We start from the raw sequence: 27,798 nt of genomic DNA on the forward strand, positions 1-27,798 counted from the left end.
ATAATCGATTTGCTCCATGCCACAAAACAGTACAGGATTATAATTCCCTCTTGGATTTAAAAGTCATCGATTTAACTACTCATCAACACCAAACTTGTCTTTAGCGTACACCTCTGGAAATTGCGCACGGAGATGGCGCAAAGGGTAAATCTAATTTGACAAATTATTGTTTAAATTGTGATTAATGAAATTGCACAAAGTTATTATTATAAACGTACATCAACCATATGATGTGAATTTCTAGCAAAGACCTAATTGAGCGTGTGGTTTTATATAATATATGAATGTGCCAGTTTTTACATGAAACCAGGTCTAATGTCTAGTCCCACTAAATACAATAAACACATTGTATTAGTAGTATTCCCCTGTATTCTTGTCCTAATGTCGTCCTCAATTTTCACCCAGTACGACGAGCTGGCTCATTACGGAGGTGCAATGGATGGAGTCGGAATCCCCACGTCCATGTACGGAGACCCGCATGCCCCACGGCCCCTGCCCCAGGTCCACCACCTGAACCATGGGCCGCCCCCGCACCCGACGCAGCACTATGGAGCACACGCGCCGCACAACATCATGCCGAGCAGCATGGGCAGCGCCGTCAACGACGCACTAAAGAGAGACAAGGACCAAATCTACGGGTATAGGCCTATAATAACAATATTATGAATAACCGTTTTATTATTATTATTACTATCATTATTGTGAGCAGATTTGTGTTATGAGGAGATATAAACAAATTGGAGGCCTAAACATGAAAAGGCACAAACGCTCATTTTATTTAAATTAAACAGAGAGCAGAAATTACGTAAAAATCTAGTTATCTCTTTTTTTTAAACCTCAGAACTAATAGGCCAAATCATTTTCGGTCCAGTTTCAAATGTATCTCTGTCTTTTTGTTGCTTCTCAAAACGATACTAAATTCCTCAGTTGCCCAGATAACTGATTAAAATCTCTGAACATGTTTGCTTTGGAAACAGATGAAATAATCTCACTGCAGCGGCGCAGTTGTTCTCTTGAATTAAGGAGGAATAAATCAATATTTGTCGCAGATTACAAAATGGTATTCTGTTGTTAAACTCACCAAGCTAAATGTGAAATGTTATCTGTCGCTGCTTTGATGTACTGTAGGCAATAGTTCATGTACAGGCCTAACAATGGCTAAACCAAATGGGCCTGTCTCTGCCTGTGTTGCAGCCACCCTTTATTCCCACTGCTGGCTCTGGTGTTCGAGAAGTGCGAGCTGGCGACCTGCACGCCTAGAGAGCCCGGGGTGGCGGGCGGAGATGTCTGCTCCTCCGACTCCTTCAATGAAGACATAGCCGTATTTGCAAAACAGGTATGATCAAATAAGTAATGAAGCCATGTTGGAAGAGAAGCAAGAAAAATAAATCAGCTTGAAAACACCAACTGATGCGTTTCATTTTCGTCCCCTCCTCAGATCCGCGCAGAGAAACCTCTATTTTCTTCCAACCCAGAGCTGGATAACTTGGTGAGCACTTCCTTCCCTTTCTTTCTCACCTTTTTTTCTCATTTAATTCTCAGCTGTTTTATGCGATGTGATGCTGTCCGCCCGCACCGAGGTCCCACACTTGCCCGGGGCAACCTTCCTTTTTGTAATACAAGAACAATATTTGTATTACGTTGGTAATTAGCAAATGCACACAGTCGTTATGATTATGGAACCCTGGGCGTCTCTGAAATCATATTGTTCTCTTATCATGTATTTTCGGGAGGGGTGATTTACAATGTATTTGTTTATAGATGATTCAAGCGATCCAAGTCCTTCGATTTCATCTGCTGGAATTAGAGAAGGTAGGCTGCACAGTATGAATTATGGCTGAGTGACAGATCTAATTGACACATTTACTGACACTGTAATTGTTTATATTAATAAACTATGTTGTGATTATTCTGGTGCTCGGCCCAAACGCGGATAATCTAAATGAAAGGCTGCGTTCGCAGGTTCATGAGCTCTGTGATAACTTCTGCCACCGGTACATCAGCTGCCTAAAGGGCAAAATGCCCATCGACCTGGTCATAGAGGAGCGAGACGTCTGCAAGTCGGATTTCGACGACCTCTCCGGATCCTCTACCAACCTCGCAGATCATGTGAGTCAACCCGCCTGCTTCATAGACAGGATAACTTCAGTGCGAACTGAATCATTATTTTCTCCGGATTTAAGAGAGATGAGATGAGATGAGAGGTGCTTGCAGATGCCTGCTCACCGTGAACTCCTATTATTCCCATTATTAAAAAGTTTGCCTCACGGTTGTTTACCCACAAGTTACTAAAAGCTGCTGTATGCTGTAGACCACTGTTTACCAAACTGGAGTTTGGGACCCAGCGATGTGTCCAATAACTTTGACCAAACTTGTTTTGATAATATTCCGTTTTTTTCAGATTTTTCTCTTATCCTTTCATTTTAGAGTAATATACTGGAGAGTTTTACCTCTTCAGACCTCTAAAACGATTCAATAAAACAATCTGAGAAGAGGAACTTATTTACATATTCAACATGTGAGGAAGGCTAAGCATCATTTTAACAGTCCATCAGGCAAACACGTTGAGAATTGCTGCTTTAGACCAATGCATTTATTGAAATATATTTTCTTTACTGACAATGCACGTGAGTGAATGTGACAGGACTACTTTAGCCTGTTCACAAAAGGCCTTTAAACTGATTAAAGAATATGCGTTTGAAAAAACAGATGACAATTTGTCGGGTTTGGTCAGGTTTTGGCGGTGTTGTCTGTTTAATGACATGTCAGCTGGGAGGTTTGCAGTATTTGAGGACATTCAGGGCTTAGCCCTGACCTCTATAGGGGGAATTTCTTTTTTTATAAATAAGCAATATTTGTATGCCTTTTTTATGCACTCTGTTACCTCTATTACATTCAAAGTTCATGTCTTAATCATTGCAAAAATGAAGTGTGTACCTCAAAAACTGTAGCCTACTTTCCAGATGAATTATGAATTGTGATGTTACAAATATTAGTAGTTTGGAGCAATTATAATTATATTGAGTAGAAACAGAATACTTCACTTTCAAACTGTTATCATTGACAAAAAGTGGTTTATGTTTATGCTAGTTTACCCTTCTAGAGGGAAATATTATCTTTTTACTGCACTTCATTTATCTCACAGCTTTACTTTACATACATTCAGATTAATACTACAGAATATATACAATCACTGTAATACATGCTTATGTATTATTATAGATTAAACTACCCATAAAGTCATCAAAATGAGCTCTACCTTTACCAGCTGCAACATTAAAGTCATGTACACATTAATGCAACATTATTATAACATAATATATATTAGTCTGCATAGTGAGTACTTTTACTTTTAATACTTTAACTTTATTTTGATGCTAATACATTTTACTTCAGTAATATTTTGAATGCAGGACTTTTGCATGTAACAGAATGTTTTAATAAACCGTAGTATTAATACCTTTTCTTACTTACTTCCTGAGTACCTCTCCCACCTCTGAAATATTAAAAGGGAGTTCTTTTAAATAAAATCAACCTACAATTATGATGAAGAGAAATGTAGCCTACTTCATAATATAAATCATACTACATAGAATCACATCTTTCCCTAAATGTCACTCCGTCCTTGTCTTCCAATTTTTGTATTTATTTTTTCCATCTGGATGTGTACACTCTGCCATTTCTCCTCTCTTCCACTAATAACAATATGGACTGTTGAGATTTGTTATTTAAATCATATTTTGTCTGTAAAGTAGTCTTTTTAACTTTATTTATCTATTGATTTATAAAGAAAAATAGTCAGATGTGATGATGAAGATCTAGCACAAAGTGCAGCTGGAAGTGTTGTGTTTGCTGTTGGGCTTTAGCCTCAATCAGCCTGGTGTTATCAGCCAATAGGATTTGTATTGCTAGAGTGCAGGGGCTCTTTGTTAGGTGGCCCCCCCTTTTGTGTGTTTTACACAGCCTATTTTTGGCACCTGTGTTCATTTACAAAGAAGCAAATTCAGATGTTGAAGTGATTTAGAGTTACAGTGTAGCAGCAGCAGTGTTGTAATCATGTGTCTATTGACACATGACTACAACAAATCAATTTGGACTGTGTGCAGAGAACAGATTTACTCCTTACTGTGGCTCAGTGTTTAAACAGGGTCGTCCTTCAATCAGAGGGTCGGCGGTTCGATCCCCGGCTCCGCTAGTCCATGTCGATGTGTCCTTGGGCAAGACACTCAACCCAAAATTGCTCTGGTAGCTGTTCCTGCAGTGTATGAATGTTAGATAGTTCTGATGGGCAGGTGGCACCTTGCATGGTAGCTCCTGTCATCAGAGTATGAATGGGTGTGAATGGGTGAATGATGACATGTACTGTTAAAGCGTTTTGAGTGGTTGGAAGACTAGAAAAGAGCTGTACAAGTGCAGTCCATTTGCCATTTACTTACTCCTGAGATGAACTGATTGTTTTTCATGTCAGAGAGCACTCAACTATCATTTCCTTTGGATATGATGGAAGCTCCTCCATGAACTGTTGACAGTAAACTGAGCCGTTGTTTTAATGTTTCAGTGGTGTCCTAATGCATGACCTACACTTAACTTCTCAACCTTTAGGAGCTTGTTGTTTCCACAAATGGGACCCTCAAGAAGCAATATAGTATATATATATATATATATATTAATATGAATATATACAGGTTGTAAATAAGTCCTATTTTCTGTATTTACAAATGTGCAACTCATGGGCTCATGAGAAATGTTGTTTAAGTGTTATTTTTTCCTTGCAAAAAATGTATTCATTAAAATATTCACTGGTAATATATACAAAATATGAATAACACAAAATATTGTCGGCCGTGAAAAATATTGGTATTGACTTAATTGATTTCATCAATTGCTCTTGAGAATACAGTTCTTGATACGCTTCCTTCTTAAGCTACAAAACACATTGATGTGTTTGTGTGTGTGTCTGTGTGTGAGGCCACCAGTTGATGTGACAGGACACTCTCCTGCTGTAATGCCTGCTGCATAATGGATGTGCTGCTGTCCTGTGGGTACGAAGACATGCACAGCTGTGTAACGTACATGCATCTTAACCACTGAGTGTACCACAATCTGTTTATCATTCACAAGGGCTAAAAGCAGTTTATGAGTTTAAAGGCATGCTTGTGCCATTTGATTCTTTTTGGTTTGTTGGACTGCTTGTGTTTCTGCATTTCACTGACACTGGGAAGGCTCACGATGGTGGGTTGGACTGAATTTCCTGATTGCTGACCTGATCTATAGAGTCCTAACATTTTATTTCCTCAAAGCAAGCGGACATCTAGCTGTACGATTTTATTCCATCAGGTTCCAATTTTGAACAACTTATTGAGGGACATTTTCCTTTAGCACATTCTAAAGTTAAAAGAAACTGCACTGTGAACATATTTATACATATCTCTATTAGCATCATTAATGAAAAAAAAGTACACCTTACAATTTGAGACCATTCATCACAAAAAACAACTCCAAAACAAGGTTTTCTTTCCTTGTTTATTCTCAAAGGATGAAAACACATCTGAAATAGCATTCAGACCATCATGTAGCGTCTACATTTCAGTTTGGTTCAGTTTCATTGTGAAACTTTTACTATCAGGCGATACTCAAACTAGGCATTTTCCTTTATTGGTGAGTAGAAGTTTGAGAGTCTGAATCAAAATGATGATGTCACTACGTGGTCAGCACTTTGAAAACTTGGGCACTTTGATAGATCTCTTGAACCCAAAATCAATCCCAAAACCTAAGGTCAGTTTTGTAGAATATACCCCCATATGCATCTGTTTCATTTGTGACAGATGTGGCAGGGTGAAAGTTAGACCAATATGTAGCTGAAAAGTTTTACATGTCATATAGTTATACATATCCACAGTCAGTCACAGACAGTCTAAATCCTACATAAAGGAATATTAATTCCCAAAATGATCATCTGCATTCATGATAACCCGTGTTATTTTGAATACTTGAAGACAAGTGTATGTTAACTTGAACTCAAACCTTGCAGAGAGTCATGCATCTGTAGGAAATGGGCTTCTTTGTTACAATAGCCGAGCTGGCAGTTTATTAATGCTTTAATAATGCCCAGTTTGTCCTAATTTTGCTAAACAAACATCCTTCATTCCCTATATTTGCAATGTTTAAGAAAAACATAGAGCTTGTGTACATTTTGCTAATTGTCTTTATCTTATATTTGCTGCTAGTGGTCATTTGGTGTAGGAATTTAACCAGTCTTTACGGTGAGTCCTCTGGATAACAGTGAGAGGAAAAGAGCAACTATAAGGTAAACATAAAGAATTATTTTCATCTGTTTATGATTCTCAGTCTTGGCTGTACACTCCATTCTGGTTAATTGGGTTTTAACAGATGGGGTGGTTGGGAAATGAGACCTTCATTAGCTTGATAAACGCGGAAACACATGGCGCCTCTTTGAGTAGCCGTGTGTACTCAGGAGTTGTAATAATTGGGTGACTGGATAAGAAAAGAGGGGCCGTCATTGAGAGGGCTTGTTCACACTGCGCCTTTGTCCCCGCTCTTCTTGTTGTCATCTGCTGAGCTCTTCATCTGATCACCATCCGGCAAACAGCTGACGCAGAGAGGCTGAAGAGGGAGATCTGCTGTTTGGTTTGGCCTTATGGCTGTCTGAGTGGCCAGGCCAATCTGCCCAATAAATACAGGTCTTCTCCCTAACTCAAGTCATAGAAACAGCCAGGACACAGGAGGGTCCACATGCTGCAGGGTTACTGAAGTGTTCTCTAAACTCTTGCTGCTCCTCATTCTGCAACTATATTGAAAGCTCCCTCTTGGTCAGGATGGTAATGTTGTTCTAGACTCATATCTTTTACAACTTGGTTGCTGCCTTACTACGTATGCTAATCATTTCACCCAGCTGTCTTTGTGTCTTTGGGAAACTACATAATGGACCTCATACTGGACCTACCGGACCTTCCTCATCTATTTTTTGCTCCCTTCTCTCTTCTTCTCCTCTGTTTCCTTATCTCCTGTCCCCTGGTGTGCGGCCCTCTCCCTGACCTCTCAGAACCCAGCGTCCTGGAGAGACATGGATGACGCCCACTCCACGCCTTCCGTGGGCACCCCGGGACCGTCCAGTGGGGGACACGTCTCTCATAGTGGTGACAACACCAGTGAACTCGGTAAGAGCACCTACAGGCCTCCTGCGCCCTCTTTCATATCAAAGCTTTGACTTCTCTGTGACCTCTTTCTGAGGCATGGGGACTGCTGCACTGGTGACTCGGGGGGTTGGGGGTTAAAACAGATAATGTAAGTTTAGTGAGGACTAACCGTAACCCTAATATTTATCAATCTGCCATTGTAAAGAGTTCCCAACAAATGTATTCCTGTTTGAGTTATGTTTGCCAAAAAGTTTTCACTGGTTCAGGAAATTACTGAGAATTTTGTTTTTTAAATTAAACTATATATTTGTGAGCCATTTAATATCTTCAGTATGAACCAATGGGCTTTGGGGTGAGTGCTACAGACATAGTAGGAAAGTCAGAATTGAGAGACAGACTGTAGCTGTTAGTGAGGACGATGAGGTCATGTCTACTATATATGTTTCTTGGGATTTGATCGTTTTAGCAACCTGGGGGTGTTCTATATAGTAAGGAAATGCACATGGTGCATACTGAATTGCATAATTTCAGTTATTTTAGAGTCAGTATATGAAAATTTGACTTTCTACATCAACAAAATGAATAAATAGATTAAGGATTCACTACTTCCCAACCAGGATTTATTCTCACTCCCTACAAATAATACTGTGGCTTGTTCAGTGATACACTTGTTCAGTGATTTCCTAGCATTGGTTTTGGAGTTGTCAGAGACGACGTCTCAGTATCTGCTCTTTTCACGTTTTCAAAATACACTTCCAACGTAGGTTTATGTAGTTTTAGGTATGCATGGTTTGTTAGGTAAAATAACTATGTTTTATTACGGAATTGTTGTTAGTTAAGTTCGGAAGTTACGTAACAAAACTACGGTAAACTAAGTCAATGTTGACTTGGTTTCACTTGGGGCTATGACCAACGGTCTCCTGGAAGTCCTGGGTTTTTTGACCTGTAAATGGGTTTACGTCTCATACGGACGCTAAAGGGTCGCTGTGTCAAGGAGAAACTGCATCTAGACTTTTGCGATATTAAACTGTATCTATTGAAAATAATTGGACAGGATTTGAGGATTTGAGACCTACACTTTTCTAAAATCCTGTCTAGAGCTTTGATTAAGAGACAAGCTCACAACAATTATGGTATTAGTTCACAGTGAGAAAAAATGACAAGATACAATATTCGTAGATTGTTAATGTTGATTTCCCCATGGAACTGGGGCTCCCCCACTTTCACAGTTGTGTAGGTTCTCAGTTACAGGTCAGTTAACGCTGATGGAGAGATCTACTGAGTTTACTCTAGTTGCCGGATGTTATTGTCTGCTGCTGTCTCCCTCTGATGCCATCTAGCCCTGTTCCTTCTTGTGTCACCCATGGTGTTCCTGCATTTAATGGGATTTCTGATGTGCTAATTGAGACTATAAGGGTTTTATGGCTTGTTTTTGTTTTTCTCCCCTTTGGGCGCAGTAAAAATAGAATGGACTTTAAAGCAACTTTCCACCCTCTGCCCATCAGGCATCAAGGAGCAGAGCATTGCCAAGAACAATAGGAGGATGCTTTGCAAGACAAGAGAAACTCAAAGGATTAAGAGAAAATCTGGAACAGATCAAGACTCTTGAAAATGATATTAGCTTCACAAGATACACAAGAGTGTGACATAATTATTTTGGTAAATCTTTATTCAAGCATTCAGTATCCAGAAATTGTATATTGAGTTGTAAATAGCTTCTTTCCTTTGGGCTTTTAAAAAAAAAAAAAAAACAGTGGGGGGAAACCCAAAGTCCATGCCCTTTTGACCTGGGAGAGAATGCATATGGGATGGGAGTGCAGAATGCCCCTTGAAGGGATGTAAGGACAGAGTACTTTATGTATGAGGAACAAAGGAAGAGAAGAAGGCAGAATGATCAGAGCTGTGGTTGCTGCTGCAGGATGCGCTGCATGCTACCTGCTGCTTCTCCCCGGGCCTCTCTGCCTTGTTTCCAGTCTATTCTCATGCCAGGGAAGAGTCAAAAACACAACCTGGATGTATAGAAAGGACAGTTAGAGGTATATCATGTTAATCTCATCTGGAGCAGGTAGATGGCCTACAGGTTTATAATTAGTTCAGTACTTGGAAAGAACGCTCACCTTGTTCATGAGGTACACTGATGTGAGCGTGAATGCAGACAAAGCCATCATCTTTTATTCAGTTCATCTTAAAGTCTCTTAAGATTATGTTCATTTGCAATTATTCTGCATTGCTGGTTATAGATTAGTGAACACCAGTTTGTGTCCCTTCTCAGTCCAGCAGTCCATTTTGCATATTTTTTGAAGGATGCACTGATTACCAAAGTTTGTGCCTTTGCCCAAGTATCACCTGTAAATCCAAAAAGTTGACTCCCTCCTTACTGTTATAACATTAATAAGGTTGAACTTAAGGAAGTATCACAGTTGAGCAGCGAGTACATTTGGAGGTGCACCCTGTCTGCCACAACATACAATTATACTCTACTCATTTCCCCTGCCAGAACATTTTGGTGGAACCATAACTGATGCCCGGATTATGCTCGCTGGCGAAGTTTTTACCAACTCAGGAAATGGCTCTTGGTGTGGTGGTCGAGGAGGATGGTTTACCATACAAAGCTTAATTTGGAGGCCAGGGTTTACGTGCTTTATCCCACACTAGGACGGTAAACACAATCATGTCATAATCAGAATCAGAATCAGAATCAGAATCATAACCGTTTATTGCCATGAACATTCAAGGAATTTGACATGACGGGAGGTGCATAACATTTAACAATCAACAACAATCAACACAGTGCAAAGTAGAAACATTAAAATTTACAGTAAAATATAAAATAAAGTAAAATATAAAATAAAGTAAAATATAAATTAAAGTGCACAAACGAACAGATAACAGTACTATAAACAAGTGAGATGTAATTAGATCACGTAGGCCATCATGTTCTTTTTTTAAAAACTGACGACTATTTTAAGTACGTTTATGACTTTTATTCAACTCAACTTCACACGACAGCATGTAGCAGTAGGCTAACTTAACCATGATTAGCTCCACTCGGACACAGGTGCCGTGTGAGCCCTGAACTCTGATGCGTGATGATATAGGACATCACTTTGAACTTAGATTACACCATAGGGGCTACACTTCCAGGAAGACGATGTGACAAAGACAAATAAATATAAGTTGACTAAAAAGACATGAAGGAGAACATAAAGCCAAAGGGTGAGCTGGAAAGGCCAGAATTTAAAAGAAATGTGAATAAGAAGGTTGTGGAGAAATAGTGCACTATACCCGATTTGCATAGTAAAGCTATAATTATATATCTCCAGTATCAAAGGTTGTGGAGTGGGCCAGTCTGAGGCATGAAACTCCTGGGCTGGGGTGCGCCCGAGGTACAAAGGCTGAGTCTCCTCACTCTCCTCACTGTCCACTAGAGGAAAATGAGTCCAGCCCTGAGCAGTGGGATGTCACTAATAATGATTCCATAGTCTGATGAAACCTTTTAAAATCTACTGTCATTTGGGAACACTAAAGTGGTGGTGATGTGGCTTCCAGCCCTATCTAACCACAGGTACATGATCCATACAATGTGTGGCTGGTGGTTTGGGTCATGGCTGCCTCCTCCTCTGGAAGCTCTGAGGTTTTGTTTGTTGCCTTGTAAGCTTGTGTGATATGCAGAGAGGGCTCTCCTGGATAGCTCAACCCCCAGGGTGACTGCTGTTGACCACAGGGAAAGGGGCTGAGCTCTCCAAGGAATGTTTGAAAGGGGGAGGACAATAATAAGGCTTGAAATGTCCATCACAAAGACCCAAATAAAACAAAAGACAGTGGGAGTGACTCAAAAATATCCTGCACACTCTTGTTGAGAAATGGAATGTGAGGAACAGGATGTGTTGCATCTTTTGGTCACATCCAGAGCCTGGAGTCAAGAGTCAGGAATGTGGGGAGGTGGAGGTGCTGACATGCCAATGACATCACAGCTTCACTGAGACTGTGGGCTAATGTCCCTTTAGCATCTGTCATGTTGTGGATGTCAGACTTTTTTTTTTTTAAAGGGAGGGAAGAGTAAGAGATAAATGCTGGATGTGGAGGGAAAGGAAAGTACACATTGTTGTGTCAGCTCTTACAGGAAATAATACATTATTTACTTGAAAACAAATGACCAAAATTGTATGTACTGCCAATTTTGCATATTTATCTCTTACAGGGTCAGTTCAACTGGATTTCAAAATCATTATTTCCTCACTTATTCTTAGAGGCATCTATGCATGCAAATAGTTTAGCTTTTGAGATCCGTTTCCAGCCTAATAAAATGGAGGTGAATGGAATTTAATTTTGTGCTGCTCATAGCACATAATTACATTTGAAACATTTACATTTTCTTCTGGAAAGATATGTTGCTGTTGAATTTTGATTAATGTTATTTTTCAATGCTGTGAGCATCACAAACTAAATTCTATTCACCTCCAGATTTGAGTGAGAATTAATATATCTTTATCATAATTAAATCCTTTAAAACCAAATAAAGGATGGTTTGTAGACAGCAGGCTTGTCAGCTTTTAGCACAATATCGAGCCCTGTTTGCCTGAATGGTAAATACCTATATTTATGTACTCTAGTCATCTACGATCTATGTTAAACACTTAACCTTCAATGTGATGCATTACCTAATAGTGAAAAGCAAATGGTCTCATTCAGTGAAAGCACTTCAGCATCCCCAGAAATCTTCTTCATTCAACACTTGCTTGTGCAACTTTTCAGTGAAATACTGGCCACTGCAGGTAGAATTGTTCAAACGGTACTTTAACAACTTTCAAAAGTTGCATCTCCCCATCAAGAGCCTATAATTACCATGTTCAAGTTCTTCACACGGAGGATTCTTCATGTCTTGGAAAGCTTCCAGACTACTCTATTTAGAGCTGTGTATCATGTCTAATAAGGGGAGGAGCCCCAAGGTGTCACCGATGATGGATCAGGCCCCGCTGAGCTCATTAGACAGGCTGCGCTGGCTTTGCATCACTGATGCAGCTGGGAGAGCTATAATCAGTTCTGCTAGCCGCTCTGCACTTCGTCTTATGGACACGTCATCCAAAGACTACTTCACCCAGCGCTAAGAGCCCCTGAGCTACAAAGAGCAGAGACTGGGGAGGCAGCATGAGAGGAAATTAAAGTAAAATTATATCCAACACACAGTAATCACCACATGGACAAGCATGAATTACATATGCATTAATACATTGATGGTAAATTAAAATGAAAATAAGTATTAAATCATAAAATAAAGGAATATAAATAATACACAGTAATGCAGTAGCGGAGGAGACTGGACGGTCTGGTATACATATACATACAAAATGATCAGCCCTGTGGCAAAGCTTTAATCTGTAACTTTTTGTCAGCCACAATAATATTAAGTAAGATATTTCAATTGAATATGTGCTTCAGTTTCATCTCCTAAAAAGCTTTCATTGTCAAACTTAGAAAATTTTGCAAAGTAAGATAGAAATACCTGCCGTATTCCTAATCTCAATGGCTCCAAAATGCTTTGAATGTAGTAAGTATCATAATATATAAGAAAAAAAGCAATTAAGGCTGAGTTGCATTGCCCTAAATAGTATAAAGAGGTAGTCTACAACAACAAAGGCAGAACAAAGTTGTGCGTATGTGAGAAGCAGATGTAGAAGGCCCTAGAAAGGACAAGAAGACTCTTCATATCTTAAGGTGCTTTTTTTCTGTGTGTTTTCTTCTTAGCCCCGGGGCAATACTCCAGCCATCCCTGCAATAATGCCCACCCCTCCATCTACCCCCCCTCACCGACACTGCAGACACTGGCAGGAACAGTGGATTGGGGGCGGAGGGGTTGGTGGGGGTGAAGGGTAGGCATGGGAGACTTGCACGGGTGTATGACTTTGAGACTGCACCGTCACACACTGGTTAGATTGGCTGAGTTGCCGGGGAACAGTCAGTAGCGATTAGTGTAGCAGAGGATCTGCCCTGCGGCTCTACCCTCTCCGGAGCAGAAGAAAGAAGGATGAGGAGAGGAGAGGAGGTGGACCAGGGTGGGGGTTGCAGGGGTGAACAGCATGCCTTCCTCAGATATAATAAGGTCTTTCTTTCTTTCCATTCTTAACTTTTTATGATGCTTTTTGTTACCAAATATGAACTGTAGCTTTATGATCTGATGATGAAAAATACTACAGTACCACCCAAATATGAAACTCAAGTCCTTGTTTATTATTGAGGCCGGTTTTTGATTTATGTTATTATATATTGAATGGACTTGCCCATTTTCTTTAAGCGATAGAGATGCACCAGTCTCATCATTGAAAAATGGTATTGAAAAATAATTTGGTCGTCAAATATCTTTTAATATGTTGATGTGAATTTTTCTAGAATACTAAAGCCTGATAATCAGACTGAATTGCCATTTAGTTTTGTCTTCATTCGGTCAACTCTACATTGTGTTCATCTTAGCTTATTCCTTGTTGGGAGATGAAGATGAAGTTCTTTTGTTTTGCCCTTACCCATGAGGTTGCTAGAAGCTGTTAATGTTTTTCAAGATGATCAAACAAATGTGATGATTTAAAAGTTGCTAGTCTCTGTAGCTAGGTAGCTTGTGAGGTACGTAGGAAGATGACATCTCAATCTCGAACTTTCCACCACCTAAGGGAATATTTGACCGGAAATAAAGTTACTTAAACGACAGGCTGTAGGAGAGGTGGGGGACAAAACAACTTAAAGAGTAGTGGACAGAGGCAGTTTGAACCCTGTACCCTGCCCATGACTCAGAGCTGGACACCATCCGTCAAAACTCTCACAAACCCCATAGCCCACGACCCTAGAACACATCCTATTTAATGTCAATATTCATTAGCTGAAATATTTATTCATGAATATGGCTCATATAGGCGTGTTTGATTGATGCATCTCTAAAAACAAAAAGACATGCTAGGGCAAATCTTAAGAAAAGTAGGGTTCCTGTCCCGCCTCAGGGGAGGAGTCTCTCAGATGCATTATTCACATGCCCTCCAGGCAAGCTTTCAAGGCTTCTCTGCCTCGAGGGCAAGAAAAATAACCACCACTGTTAAAAGTAAATCATCTCGGCTGATGCACAATTAATGGCTGAGAGGGAGAGGGAGCGGGGTGCCCCTTGTGATACAAGATGGAGTGAGTTAGCTAGCAGGAGCGGAAATCTCAGCTTAAAAGAAGTCCCCTGCCTTGATCCACGTCAGCTTCCTGCTGAAATCAAACAAGGATGCTGCTAATGGCAGGATCCATAGCCGGCATGAAATCTGACACTGAAGTTGTCAGTCGGGGGTTGTGTGTGGAGGGACCTGGTCCATCAGTGGACATATGATGGACCACTGATACCCCCATATTATACCTCAATACCCCAAATTAACCCCTTGTTTCGGACTTCAAACAGCACAAGGTTTGATGTTATTGGGTTCATACTTCTGCACAGGATAGACTTTTGTTGTTTCCTTCTTTTATATATAGGGAAATTATTAGTAAAGAAAAGGTCACATATAAATATCAGTACATTGGACTGACTCCGACTGCAGTATGAACGGTCATTATTTTATGGCAGGCGCACAACTCCCACAGTCATTACCTCATGTCAAATGCGTGGCTTAGATTGAATTAATAGCTCTTGGTTTTATTGAGCTCCCACACTACAAACTCCTCTTCATTATCCAATGGCTGAGGAGTCAAGCAGAGGTGAGAGGAAAAATCTTGTGCTGCTGTTCCACAGAGGAGTGAAATCTTCCTCTGTCAGCCCTTTCGCAACATGATTTTGTGAAGGTGATAGGACCAAATTAAAGCTTTCTCGTAACGGGACTCCTCTTGTCTCGCAGGAGACGCCCTCGACAACAGCTTGGCATCACCGGGCACAGGAGACGAGGATGACCAGGACAAGAAGAGGCAGAAGAAACGAGGCATCTTCCCCAAAGTAGCCACAAATATAATGAGAGCGTGGCTCTTCCAGCACCTTACGGTAAGGGAATCTAGCTGTGGCATTGTATAGATTTCAAACACAAAACTTAGTCTTAACAGCAGCCCTACATAGATTTGCCTTAATGCTAGAAATAAATGTTATCGAAACCCCAGCTCCTCAATCAGCCAACATCTAGGAATGAGCCTTGGCTAGATTTCCCGAAGGCATCCTAAAAGTTCTGTTCTGTTCCATTGTTAGACAACAAAGCATAGACATACTCACATCTAAATTTCCTTCTTGAAATAGTAGTCCACAGTTTGTACAGAAATCTATATCAGGAGCCTTTCGTTTAGAATTAGCAGCAGTATTTAAGAGTTTTGTAAGACGAGAGCTTTACCTTTTATCCAAGGTCCAAAAGATACCACCGCCGCTGCCGCTACCACAGTTGTTCTACCTCTCAGTTATTCAATTTGTAAAAGGCCCATACAAGTCCTGTACTCGGAGTAATCCCCTCTTTTCCAAAGCCCACCTTTAGATTTTCCAGATGACAAAGGAGGATAATTGAATTATCCCCTCTCTGTTCCCCATTCCCTTTCAGGCCTAATTTGTTAAGCACAAGTGTTTGCCATGGCAGGATGTGCCTATGAAAAGTGTGCAAAGGGACTTTGGCCTCTGAAAGGCCTATTGCAACACCCAAGCGATCAAGCATTCATCAGTCTTGAGGGTGTGAAAAGAGCGGGATTATGTTTTGTCAGACGTTGCAGTGTGAGGCCCGCGGTTGGAAGGCCGTTAGGGGGGCTGTTTCTGTCCACCACTAGCCGTAGTCTCCTGCTTTTGTTGTCCATTCTGAAGACCCTTAAAAGATCCCCTCTGAGGAAGCTATAGAGAAAGCAGCTGTGAATGGTTTCGATTCATTATATTATTCATTATCGGCCTATTAGCCTGGTCGTAACTGTTGGTTTCCATGCAACCTTGCATTTATCCACATTCAATGATTACTGCCAAAGAGTTTGGGGCGCAAACCTGGAATCCACTGAAGGTCACTGGTGTTGTGTCAAAGTCAGCTAAAGTCTGATTGTGTTCTCAGTTGAGATAGAAGAATGAATTGCCTGTCTATATGTAACGGACAAGCATCTATGACAACTTAAATATCCCCCACAATTTAATTAGACAAAAACTTATTCTCCTTGCTCCTAACAAAGTTTTTTGTTCCAATGTGTTAAACCCTACAGCAGGTGTATAACCCAACTGTCGCATTTTTGCCTCAGAAGTCTCACCCCTTCTTTTCATGATCAGACATATTCCAGAATAAGCAGGCATTGATCTCCATTCCTGACAAATATCCATAAATCTGTTTAGACATTATGTACAAAAGAAAAACATTTTAGATCTTGCCTCATCAGTATAAAAGTAATCCAGTGGTTGTCTGTACCTCCATGGTTCAGTGCTAACGGGAACTGCTAGAAGTAAAATCTTTAGTCAGACATTGGAGGGGGCAATTGGATTGAAGGTGGAGCTCTCACAATTGAAGGGAAGAGACATAAAGAATGCGAAGATGAGAAGTGATTTAAAACACCTGCGTGTGCATTTTGACCAAACCCACACAGATTACCAGGGCAGTTTGGTTAATGACAAACGATAGCAGAATATGAAAAGTACAATTATAGATTAGTATATAAGTATTTTAGTACATAAGTTCTAAAAATGTATTTATATGAATATATATCAATAAAATTGAACTTAACTTCATATCCTCAGTCTATACTAAACAAGTTGTACTCTTCATGTTCTGTTATAGTTTATCATTAACTCCTTTGAACCTTTGCTCCATCTTAAGTCCACATTTATAAGATATATCTATCTATCTATATCTATATCTATATATATATAGATATAGATATAGATATAGATATATATCTATATATATATATATATATATATATAGAGAGAGAGAGAGAGAGAGAGAGAGAGAGAGAGAAAGAAAGAGAGAGAGAGGCAGAGAAAGAGCTTTGATTTGAGGGCGGAGTTAAGAGTAATTTGTCACTTGACTTTCAGCCACCAAGCTGGGAGGTGTGCTTCAAGTTGCTCCAAAATACAACCTCAGTACAGATGTTTGTGTGTGTCTTAAGTGTCCATTTTTGTGCCTGTTTATACTAATTGTTATATGCGTATTTTTCTGTTTGTGTGTGTTTACATATGTGTATGTGCATGTGTTGGTACTGTATAGTAGTAGTAGTGGTAGTGGTCCACAACCTTTGCGACTTATGAATCCTTAGTAGAATGAAGCTGACGGCCCTGGTTAGGAATCCCTGCTGTGTACTACAGTGCATGTGTAATTGCATTTGTAAGCTTTTCGAGCTTGTGTTTGTATTAATGCACATTTCCACGTGTCTGCATATGCAAGTGTAATGACCTATGCATGTGTGTGTGTGTACTAGACCTGAAAGGCAGTTAAAAAATGAGGTGCTTGGAAGCTCATCCTTCACCGATAACCACAGGAGATGGCTGCTGGCCTGACAGCAGCAGAATGGGGACTGGCCCGCGACCCTGCTCTCAGTACAAGGATCACCTCTGTCTACCATCTGCCGTCCTCCTCCCACTGTCTCACAAACACACACACACAAAACCAGCGAAGGGATCAGGGCCGAAGGAGCAAGGCAGGGAGGGGTTGGGGGGTGACAGGGGGCCTAACCTTATCGGGGCCTCAAACAAAAGCCACCATTGTGCCTCTTTATATCCCACCCGATCATTTGTCAAGCAATGTAAAATAATGTCAAATACTGTCACACAATGGCACGCGCTTTTAACATGAAGTGTTCGGGGGGCCAAACTCTGGTCAGCCTCTGTTTTTCCAGAGCCAACTTGTGCACTTGCTTCCAGGAATACACAGGAGAGACTGCCACAGAATATGATTGTACTTCCTGAGTGGAATTTCTTTCTTGAAGTACAAGAGCCTGCACTATATGACTACGGATAATTGCAAGCTGTTTTTGGCTTAAGCCTTTCTGTTAATTTGACCTATTTGTATTTATTGAATGCTTTCTGATCTTTGTGTCACTCACAGCATCCATACCCCTCAGAGGAGCAGAAAAAGCAGCTAGCACAAGACACAGGCCTCACCATCCTTCAAGTGAACAACTGGTAAGTCACTTTAACGCCAGATTGGAATCTACTCACAAATGCACACACAATCTGAATCTTTGGCTTGCGAAATGCATTTTATAAATACATTTGACTTTAGAATACATATTATATCTTCACCTCAGTCTTGACTGTGAGTAATAAAGTTGTAATTTAGTCAAACCAAAACACACAGCTGTCATACACATATTGTCGTATTTAGTGTGACTTGCTCTTCTTCCAGCAGTAGGGGTATCTCTGATGGCCATCACAAATAAAAGTCCAAACAGCTGCTTAAACATCATCAAAAGATATGCTGAGTCCTAAGTAGCTATGGTGATATTTTAATATAAAATATATAACCTTGTTTGGAAATGTTGGTAACACTTAATATTACAGGTCTGTAATCCTTATCAGGGTTATATATTTAGTTTTAGATTGTGTTGAGTTTATACATATCAAATCCAAGTAAATATTCATTCATTGTTACACTGTATCCTTATTGTATCTTGTATCGTGTGTCTGTCTGTACATTTCAAATTGTTCTATGTTTAGTTGCAGTGCACTGAGAAAAACAACTCTCTATTTTACACTGCCAATTTTTTAAACTGAATTTATTGCAAGTGCACCAATTAAACAGTGTATCTATTTCCCTATAATTTAAGCCAAATTACATATTACTAAACTAAACTGTCCTAGAACATGTAAAGTACCACTGACATGCTAAATTCACTGAAAACACACCTACCTTATCCTGAAAATAACAATTTATGGCATGCTTGGCTAAGACATGAAGTGACTACAGGCCTCTGAATAAAGGGAATATAAACTGTGGAAAAGCAGCTGAGGGTTCAAGGGGTTAAAGATGATGTATCCAGACGATACATTTCTGCATGTCATCATTTTACTGGCAGCCAGTGCAGGATTCAAATTTGGATTAATTGAGATGACATTGCTTCGCCACTCTCTTCTAAAATCCACCAAAGAGTTTGCTTTCGCCAACCTCTAATCCAGGAGTAAAGGCGACCACGGGCTTTATCCAAAACAGATATCAAGGCATGCACTCACTATACTGTCTGTTTCTTGAATGTATCTATAGCATAACATTGGTAAAGCAGTTAGCTTCATCACAGCCTAAGGCTGCAAGGCTATACCCAAATCAATACATTTTTAAAGATAAGACTTTCTCTAATACCACAGATTATGCCAATAGGAATAAACTATATGACTAGTCAAATCCTTGGAGACACACAGCGGTGTTCCAGTTTTGAAAAAGAAGTCCAGAGCAATTGCCATTTTTTGTTAATGCTGGGTCTTTTTATTTATTCATTTCAAAGCATTTGGGATCTCTGTTTTTACTAATTTTACTAATGATCCAGCTGATTCCGTTAACATAATCTGCACAAAATAGATTTAAGACATAAGAACTGTTTGCACTATGTAGGTAAGGTACATAAAACCATTAAAAGCATCAAAACATAAGGCAAAACAAAAGGAGATTTAAAAACAATTAAGAACATTCATTGAAAGATTAAAAACAGTTATTAAAACATAAAAAAGCAGTGTAAGAAATAAAATACAGTAGTAAAATGCAGAAATGCAGGAAATTGATTAATATCCTTGAATGTGGTTGAATTAAAGGCAGCAGCAAACAGAAAAGTCTTCAATCTTAATTTAAAGGAGCTGAGGGTCTCAGCAGACCTGCAGCTTTCTGGACTTTGTTCCAGATATGTGGAGCAGAACAACTGAACGCTGCTTCTCCATGTTTAGTTCTGACTCTGGGAACAGAAAGTAGACCGGTTCCAGACGACCTAAGGGGTCGGGATGGTTCATAAGGTAGCAGCAGATCAGAGATGTGTTTTGGCCCTAAACCATTCAGTGCTTTATAAACCAACAGCAGGATTTTAAAGTCAAGTCTTTGTTGGACAGGAAGCCAGTGCAAAGACCTCAGAACTGGAGTGATGTGATCCACTTTCTTGGTCTTAGTGAGGACTCGAGCTGCAGCTTTCTGACTGACTTTTTACAGAGACCTGTAAACACACCGTTACAGTAGTCCAGTCTACTGAAGATAAATGCATGGACAAGTTTTTCCAAATCCTGTTGAGACATAAATCCTCTAATCCTTGATATATTCTTCAGGTGATAGTAGGCTGATTTTGTAGTTGTCTTGATGAGGCTGTTCAGGTTGAGGTCTGAATCCATAACTACACCTAGATTTCTGGCTTGGTTTGTGGGTTTTAACATCAGTGATTGAAGCTGAGCGCTGACTTTTAATCGTTCGTCCTTGGAACCAAAAACAATTACTTCTGTTTTATCTTTGTTTAATTGAAGAAAATTCTGGCACATCCAGTTGTTGATTTGTTCAATGCGTTTACCCAGCCCTTGTATGGGATTATAGTCCCCTGGTGACATAGTTATGTAGATTTAAACTCAAAATTTACTTACTTGCTTCATGGATTATTTAGTGACTTTAACTTACTCATGTCACCAAAGTTCCATACTAAGGTTCACAGGATGACACCTGAGCAAAGTCCATTCACGAAAAAAGGCAGTGGAATACTGTCAAACGTCCGGAAAAAAAGCAGAGTGCAAAGTGACCCCTTGAGTTTATATTTTATCATATGTAAGTGTTCCAGGGTCAGGAATGCTGAACATTAAAACATGTTGATTTTGGTCATGTGGAAGCTTTTAATAATTCATTTTTGAATGCTTTAGCTCCATTCAATATGTAGTGACTCTTTCCCCTGTTTATCAAATAGTTCACATAATATTGCTCTTGTTTCCAGGTTCATCAATGCAAGGAGGAGAATAGTCCAACCAATGATTGACCAGTCCAACAGAACAGGTAAAGCTGCAGTTCATTCAGTGTTCAATGTACTAAATACTACCTTCCATTCTTGACAGATCAGTTGAAACTAAATGCAATCTATGGTGTCTTACTGATATCACTCCACTGGCTTCAGAGTGGACGACAGGATTTACACACAGTATGTAAAGTGAGACAGATTATGTATCAGACAAGTCAGCCTTAAGGCTTTTGGAGAATTGATTGCATGAAGGAGCTCTAGAATGAAGAGGTGGCTTTGTGTGCAGCATGTTTGGGTGTGAAGCAGAGTGATTGTAGAACTCTGGGTTGCTCACTCTGACAATCTTGCTTCTCCTCTACGCTCACAGTGAGTCAGGGTACAACTTACAGTCCAGATGGCCAGCCAATGGGAGGCTTTGTTCTTGATGGGCAGCAGCACATGGGTCTCCGACCTGGAGGTAAGCAATATCCCATACATTTATCAAACCATCAACGACAAAATCTCTATAATTATTTTCTGTTTGTGGTCAGCTGTCTGTTTTTCTGATAGCAACATTTCAGAGATGACCACAATTACACATCTCAGGATTTATGTCCAGTGGCATTGCTTGGTGTCAATGCAGGACATATTGTGTACTTTATGTACCAAGGCAGAAAGTAAAGATCTGTGTTCTTTACTTTATACAGAGAACAGGAGTGTGAATTTGCTTTTATTTTAACACTTTCATTAAACATTGTCAACATTCATTTCTGAAAATTATGTTGTAGGTTATTCTTCAAAAAATAGTATAGTCTTTCCAACTTTCGCTGATGAATTTAAGATGAAAGGAGCTGATGTTATGCTGCATTCGATGGAATCAGGCAGACGGGAGACAGACAACATCTTATGGATGGAAAATTCAGTGGTGGGCCGTGCATTTTATACCTGGGCCTTCAGTGCTGTCCTGCAGCTCAAACACCACCTAATAATCTCATTATGACGTGCAAGCTACGGTTATTTGTTTCTAGGGGTGTAACAATACACGTATTCGTATTAAACCGTTCGGTACGAGGCTTACAAACCGAACAATACGTTGAATAATACTAGTGCATTTGGAAAATGCAGAAGCTTAAATTGTGAGAAATATAATGTTTTAGGTGGACTGCGCTCACCTAGGAGACAACGGGCTGTGACCTCTGAACCCAGAACAAAAAAAACAAAAACAAAAGACAGCTGAGGCACCGCATTTCTGGGAGGCTACGCTAAACTAGCTTAACAAACAATAACTCAGCGCATGACGGTATGCTTCGTAATTAACGGACAATGCATATAGTCCAAATCAATATAATTAACACAATGACAACAACAAACTCACAAGAACCAGTCACATATATTCATATGAAAACAAAGCATGACAAATCAATCCAGCAGACCTGCAGTGGTTCTGCTACACACTCAAGGGCCATTCAGATATTAGATGTAAAAAAAAAACCGCAGTCTTCTCACACTCCGGGGCTACGGAGAAAGTTTAGCGTACAGCGTGTCGTACAATGCACTTCTCAGGAACGAATATAATGAATGTTTCACACATGTTATATACCCAGTTAAAGAAGAGATTCTGGGTAACAATATCCTGCAAGCCATTTTACACACTCCAAACACAATTCTACATGACTAATATAAGCATCTAAAACAATTACCACAACATCACTCTTTTTTCACCATTGCTGAGCCGACCACGCACTCCGGTAGGCGCTAAGAAGAAGAAGCTAAAGGCTAACACGGAAAACCGAAATAGCAGAAAGCACGCCAATAACACACAGATTCCAAAGATATCTTCAGAATTTCTCACTGTGAAACCATTACAGAGCTGTGAGCAAACAAGCACTAGAACAACAAACCGCTTCACCGCTAAAAATCATAACTGCACCTTACCGTGAGCTGATTTCGTGAAGAGAACGGATAAATCCCCGCTTATTTCGAATCAAATGTATTCGACGTATATCCTGTTGTGTCTCTGAACTGTTTCCTGAAGAAAGGGGGGTCTACCTAACTTAGGGGAGGTGGGGGTAGGGATTTGACTTTCGGCGAATGGAATTATACGTTCCGCGAGGAATGGCGCGGTTTTGATTCTGACTGGCTAACGATTCTGTCAATCAATCGCACGTTAACCCCACTCAATTGTATGGACTCTGACGCGTCGAAGGAGGGTTCATTGACTGAAATTGACCAATCATCGGCTGAGATAGCCTCACATACACACAGGGAAACTAAAATTCAGACGAGAAAATCCCATGGATGACAGACAGAAACAGACTCAGAGAGGATTCAGGCTCTCAAAATGATGCCAAACTGCTGTATTTGGATAGATTGAACACTATTAGTGATAAAACAACTGAAATTTATAGTTATATAGTTTATAAAATTACAATGGAAGAGCTGGTTCCAAAATTTCAATTTGGTTCACCTCGCCTGACCTCTCTGTACTAAAACCTCACTAATTTTGTTCTGCTTCACTTTATCAAAGTCAATATTTGCAGAGAGACTGTTCACATGTTGTGCTATGATTTGGGACAGTTTTAATAATTTCGTTAGCATCATTCAAAAGAGATAATCATGCTTTCAGTGCATTTTTTTCAGGCGAACCTGAAACTTTTCAATTTGAGCTGTGTGCCATGTTCATTTACTCTTCACCAGTAACATATACACTGATATTTACACCTCTGAACAAATCTCACAAGTGTTACCTTTATTATAACATCAACATTATTCAAATAGACCTTGTACATGCAGAAATACACTCTTTTTAGTATGGGTATGCAATTTTCGAGCAGAGGCCTAAAAATAGGGCTAGGGTCCAGAAGGTTCTTACCAAATGCTGTTCACTTAAAGACAAACTCCATCCTCCTTTCTTTGTTGACAAAGAGTTTAATCCCACGGTTAAATCCCAACTCACAAATCCGTTTCTCCTCCTTCAGCCGTTGAGTGTTAAAAAAACAAAGCTAGGTAAAAAAAAACAATAATCTACACCAGGGGTGCCCACACTTTTTCGGCTTGCGAGCTACTTTTAAAATGACCGAGTCAAAATGATCTACCTACATTAAAAATGCTGAATATCTATTTATATATATATATATATACAGTGGGCACGGAAAGTATTCAGACCCCTTTAAATTTTTCACTCTTTGTTTCATTGCAGCCATTTGCAAAAATCAAAAAAGTTAATTTTATTTCTCATTAATGTACACTCAGCACTCCATCTTGACAGAAAAAACAGAAATGTAGAAATTTTTGCAAATTTATTAAAAAATAAAAACTGAAATATCACATGGTCATAAGTATTCAGACCCTTTGCTGTGACACTCATATTTAACTCACATGCTGTCCATTTATTCTGATCCTCCTTGAGATGGTTCTACTCCTTCATTGGAGTCCAGCTGTGTTTAATTAAACTGATTGGACTTGATTAGGAAAGGCACACACCTGTCTATATACAGGTGACAGCTCACAGTGCATGTCAGAGCAAATAAGAATCATGAGGTCGAAGGAACTGCCCAAGGAGCTCAGAGACAGAATTGTGGCAAGGCACAGATCTGGCCAAGGTTACAAAAGAATTTCTGCAGCACTCAAGGTTCCTAAGAGCACAGTGGCCTCCATAATCCTTAAATGGAAGAAGTTTGGGACGACCAGAACTCTTCCTAGACCTGGCCGTCCAGCCAAACTGAGCAATCGTGGAAGAAGAGCCTTGGTGAGAGAGGTAAAGAAGAACCCAAAGATCACTGTGGCTGAGCTCCAGAGATGCAGTAGGGAGATGGGAGAAAGTTCCACAAAGTCAACTATTACTGCAGCCCTCCACCAGTCGGGGCTTTATGGCAGAGTGGCCGGACGGAAGCCTCTCCTCAGTGCATGACATATGAAAGCCCGCATAGAGTTTGCCAAAAAACACATGAAGGACTCCCAGACTATGAGAAATAAGATTCTCTGGTCTGATGAGACCAAGATTGAACTTTTTGGCGTTAATTCTAAGTGGTATGTGTGGAGAAAACCAGGCACTGCTCATCACCTGCCCAATACAATCCCAACAGTGAAACATGGTGGTGGCAGCATCATGCTATGGGGGTGTTTTTCAGCTGCAGGGACAGGACGACTGGTTGCAATTGAAGGAAAGATGAATGCGGCCAAGTACAGAGATATCCTGGAAGAAAACCTCTTCCAGAGTGCTCTGGACCTCAGACTGGGCCGAAGGTTCACCTTCCAACAAGACAACAACCCTAAGCACACAGCTAAAATAACAAAGGAGTGGCTTCGGAACAACTCTGTGACCATTCTTGACTGGCCCAGCCAGAGCCCTTACCTAAACCCAATTGAGCATCTCTGGAGAGACCTGAAAATGGCTGTCCACCAACGTTCACCATCCAACCTGACGGAACTGGAGAGGATCTGCAAGGAAGAATGGCAGAGGATCCCCAAATCCAGGTGTGAAAAACTTGTTGCATCATTCCCAAGAAGACTCATGGCTGTACTAGCTCAAAAGGGTGCTTCTACTCAATACTGAGCAAAGGGTCTGAATACTTATGACCATGTGATATTTCAGTTTTTCTTTTTTAATAAATTTGCAAAAATTTCTACATTTCTGTTTTTTTCTGTCAAGATGGGGTGCTGAGTGTATTAATGAGAAATAAAATGAACTTTTTTGATTTTAGCAAATGGCTGCAATGAAACAAAGAGTGAAAAATTTAAAGAGGTCTGAATACTTTCCGTACCCACTATATATATATATATATATATATACTGAGTATACTTTATATTTACAATATATGTTGGCGTACCTTTCATAACTGCATGAACCCTTATGGCACAATACAATTCTGTACATCTTTGGTCATTACCTTACTCTGATGACTTGCACTGAATGGGATTGGCCAGAGTTGCATAGTCCGGACAGTAGCTGCTGGTAGCCAGCCTCAAGCAGACTTCAAATGATCATCAGTCATGGTGGAACGGTGTATGGACTTAATGTTCTTCATGTGGGAAAAGGCTAACTCACATAAATAAGTAGAGCCGAATAATGCAGTCAAAAAGGTATCACATGTCCTCATGTTTGGGTACTTTTCCTCTGTGAGAAAACTGTCCATGAGCCCTGGACTTCAGCTGAATGTCAGCTTGCAGTGTCAAAATCTCATCCTCCACTCCAGACGAGTTCAGGTGAAACAGCGTTGCAATTTTTGATGCGAGTAAATCAACCTCAATATCTTCCCGAAATGTGCAGCACATAAGTGTAGCAACTGGCTCGAGTAAAGCAAAGTCTCGAAAGCGTTTGTCAAACTCTGACAGACACTTGTCAATCTGCTCTGTGTAGCGCGCACTGTCAAGTTACGCACACGCCTTCCGTTGAGTCTCCAGTTCTGACGCGAGGTTTTGGAAGTTTCCCAAATCATGGCGCTACAGCTTTAGCTTCTTTAGTAGAAATAAATTGGAAGGCTAACTAATTAGCTCGCCAGACTTTTGCAGTAGCTCGCGCGGTTGACCGCGCATACGTGGTGACCCGTTTGTTAGAAAATCAAGTGGCAAATGCCATGCGCACATCTAATTTTTTTTGAATGGCATGTGATCTACCCGCACTACCTCCGCGATCAACCGGTCGATTGCGATCGACGTATTGGGCACCCCTGATCTACACCAAGCAAAATGCAAAAAATGTCATAATGTATTCCATATCTTTCAATTTGAACTCTTACTACCGACTAAGCCTCTGATGGATACTTTAAGTTTTGTTTCACAATAGTCACGTGCTCGCCCTCTAACCAATCACAGCACACGCTGCACCTCACTGCAGAGCTGCAACTTAAAACTGAGCTGCCCGTTAATGCTGACATAGTTGTAGGCCAGCTAGCAGGCTCTGGCACTTCAAAGCATACGCCCAACATGTCAAACTAAAGATCTGATTGGTGGAACACTATGACAATCAACGATATCGTCCCCATTCACTTAAACTGCAAAGGGATTCACTTGTGAGTCTGCAGGCCTCGGGCCTCTGTTCTTACCTAGAGACACAGAGGTGAAATCTGATTGGATAAAAGCTCTACTTAAAACAAGTTGCACTGGAAGCAGAGCAACTGAGGAAGACAGTAGCTGTGCAATGAGAAAATAAGATAATGGGGAAAATATTTTTCTAAATTATAATACATGTAGTGTATTTAAGAAAAATGATTAAATGATAAAATAGCTATAACTTTGTGATTATGTTTAGGCCAGCAGAGAAGGCCTTGCAGGCCCTGACGGCCCACCACTGGGAAAATGATATCTCTAGCTAGTTATTAGCTATTAGGATGATGCGTGGGTTGATGCTGCAGGCGAACCCAGAAAATAGGGCCTATTTAATAGGATACACAGCTAAATTGATGTTGGTTTTTGGGTAACATTTAGATATAACAGTGTTAGAATAGTATTAGTATAAAATAGTATAAATTATAAATTGATGGAGCTACGGTGGCAGTTTGCTCCTGCTTCCAGGTTTGTGGTATCCCTGTCTCTGTTACTGGAAACAGAAATAAGATAAAATAACACAAAAGTTTTGATACATACAATTTGAAGAAGATGATTGTCTTTGTGACTAAGGCATTTGTATGCTTTGTGTTACCATCAAAGCTGAAGCTAGTACATACACTTTTACTGGACAGAAGTTGGTTACCATGTTCTGCGTGGTCTGTAATCTTTAATCTTGCTTTTACTTCTCACTGCAGGGCCGATGGGTGGAATGGGTATGAACATGGGAATGGATGGGCAGTGGCACTACATGTAA

General features: G+C 40.2%; 1 protein-coding gene across 6 annotated transcripts; it reads left to right on the plus strand.

The window, feature by feature from the left end:
* The first annotated feature begins 132 nt into the window (after nucleotides 1-132).
* Nucleotides 133-27,798, plus strand: meis2b (Meis homeobox 2b). Of its 6 annotated transcripts, XM_076084168.1 has the most exons (13): nucleotides 133-144; nucleotides 406-638; nucleotides 1,195-1,336; nucleotides 1,439-1,489; nucleotides 1,762-1,812; nucleotides 1,963-2,109; nucleotide 4,372; nucleotides 7,071-7,178; nucleotides 15,011-15,150; nucleotides 18,155-18,231; nucleotides 20,997-21,055; nucleotides 21,385-21,474; nucleotides 27,740-27,798. In XM_076084168.1, the coding sequence occupies exons 1-13, from the start codon at nucleotides 133-135 to the stop codon at nucleotides 27,796-27,798; spliced, it is 1,170 nt and encodes a 389-aa protein (XP_075940283.1). The 6 variants fall into 6 exon arrangements, with proteins under 6 accessions (XP_075940283.1, XP_075940281.1, XP_075940282.1 ...); XM_076084166.1 differs by lacking the exon at nucleotide 4,372 and having other exon boundaries at nucleotides 7,064-7,178; nucleotides 20,997-21,084; nucleotides 21,393-21,474; XM_076084167.1 differs by lacking the exon at nucleotide 4,372 and having other exon boundaries at nucleotides 7,064-7,178.

The sequence above is a fragment of the Anarhichas minor genome, unplaced genomic scaffold (assembly GCF_050575085.1).
Source record: "Anarhichas minor isolate MPS153535 unplaced genomic scaffold, ASM5057508v1 ptg000136l, whole genome shotgun sequence".
NCBI classification, from domain to species: domain Eukaryota; kingdom Metazoa; phylum Chordata; class Actinopteri; order Perciformes; family Anarhichadidae; genus Anarhichas; species Anarhichas minor.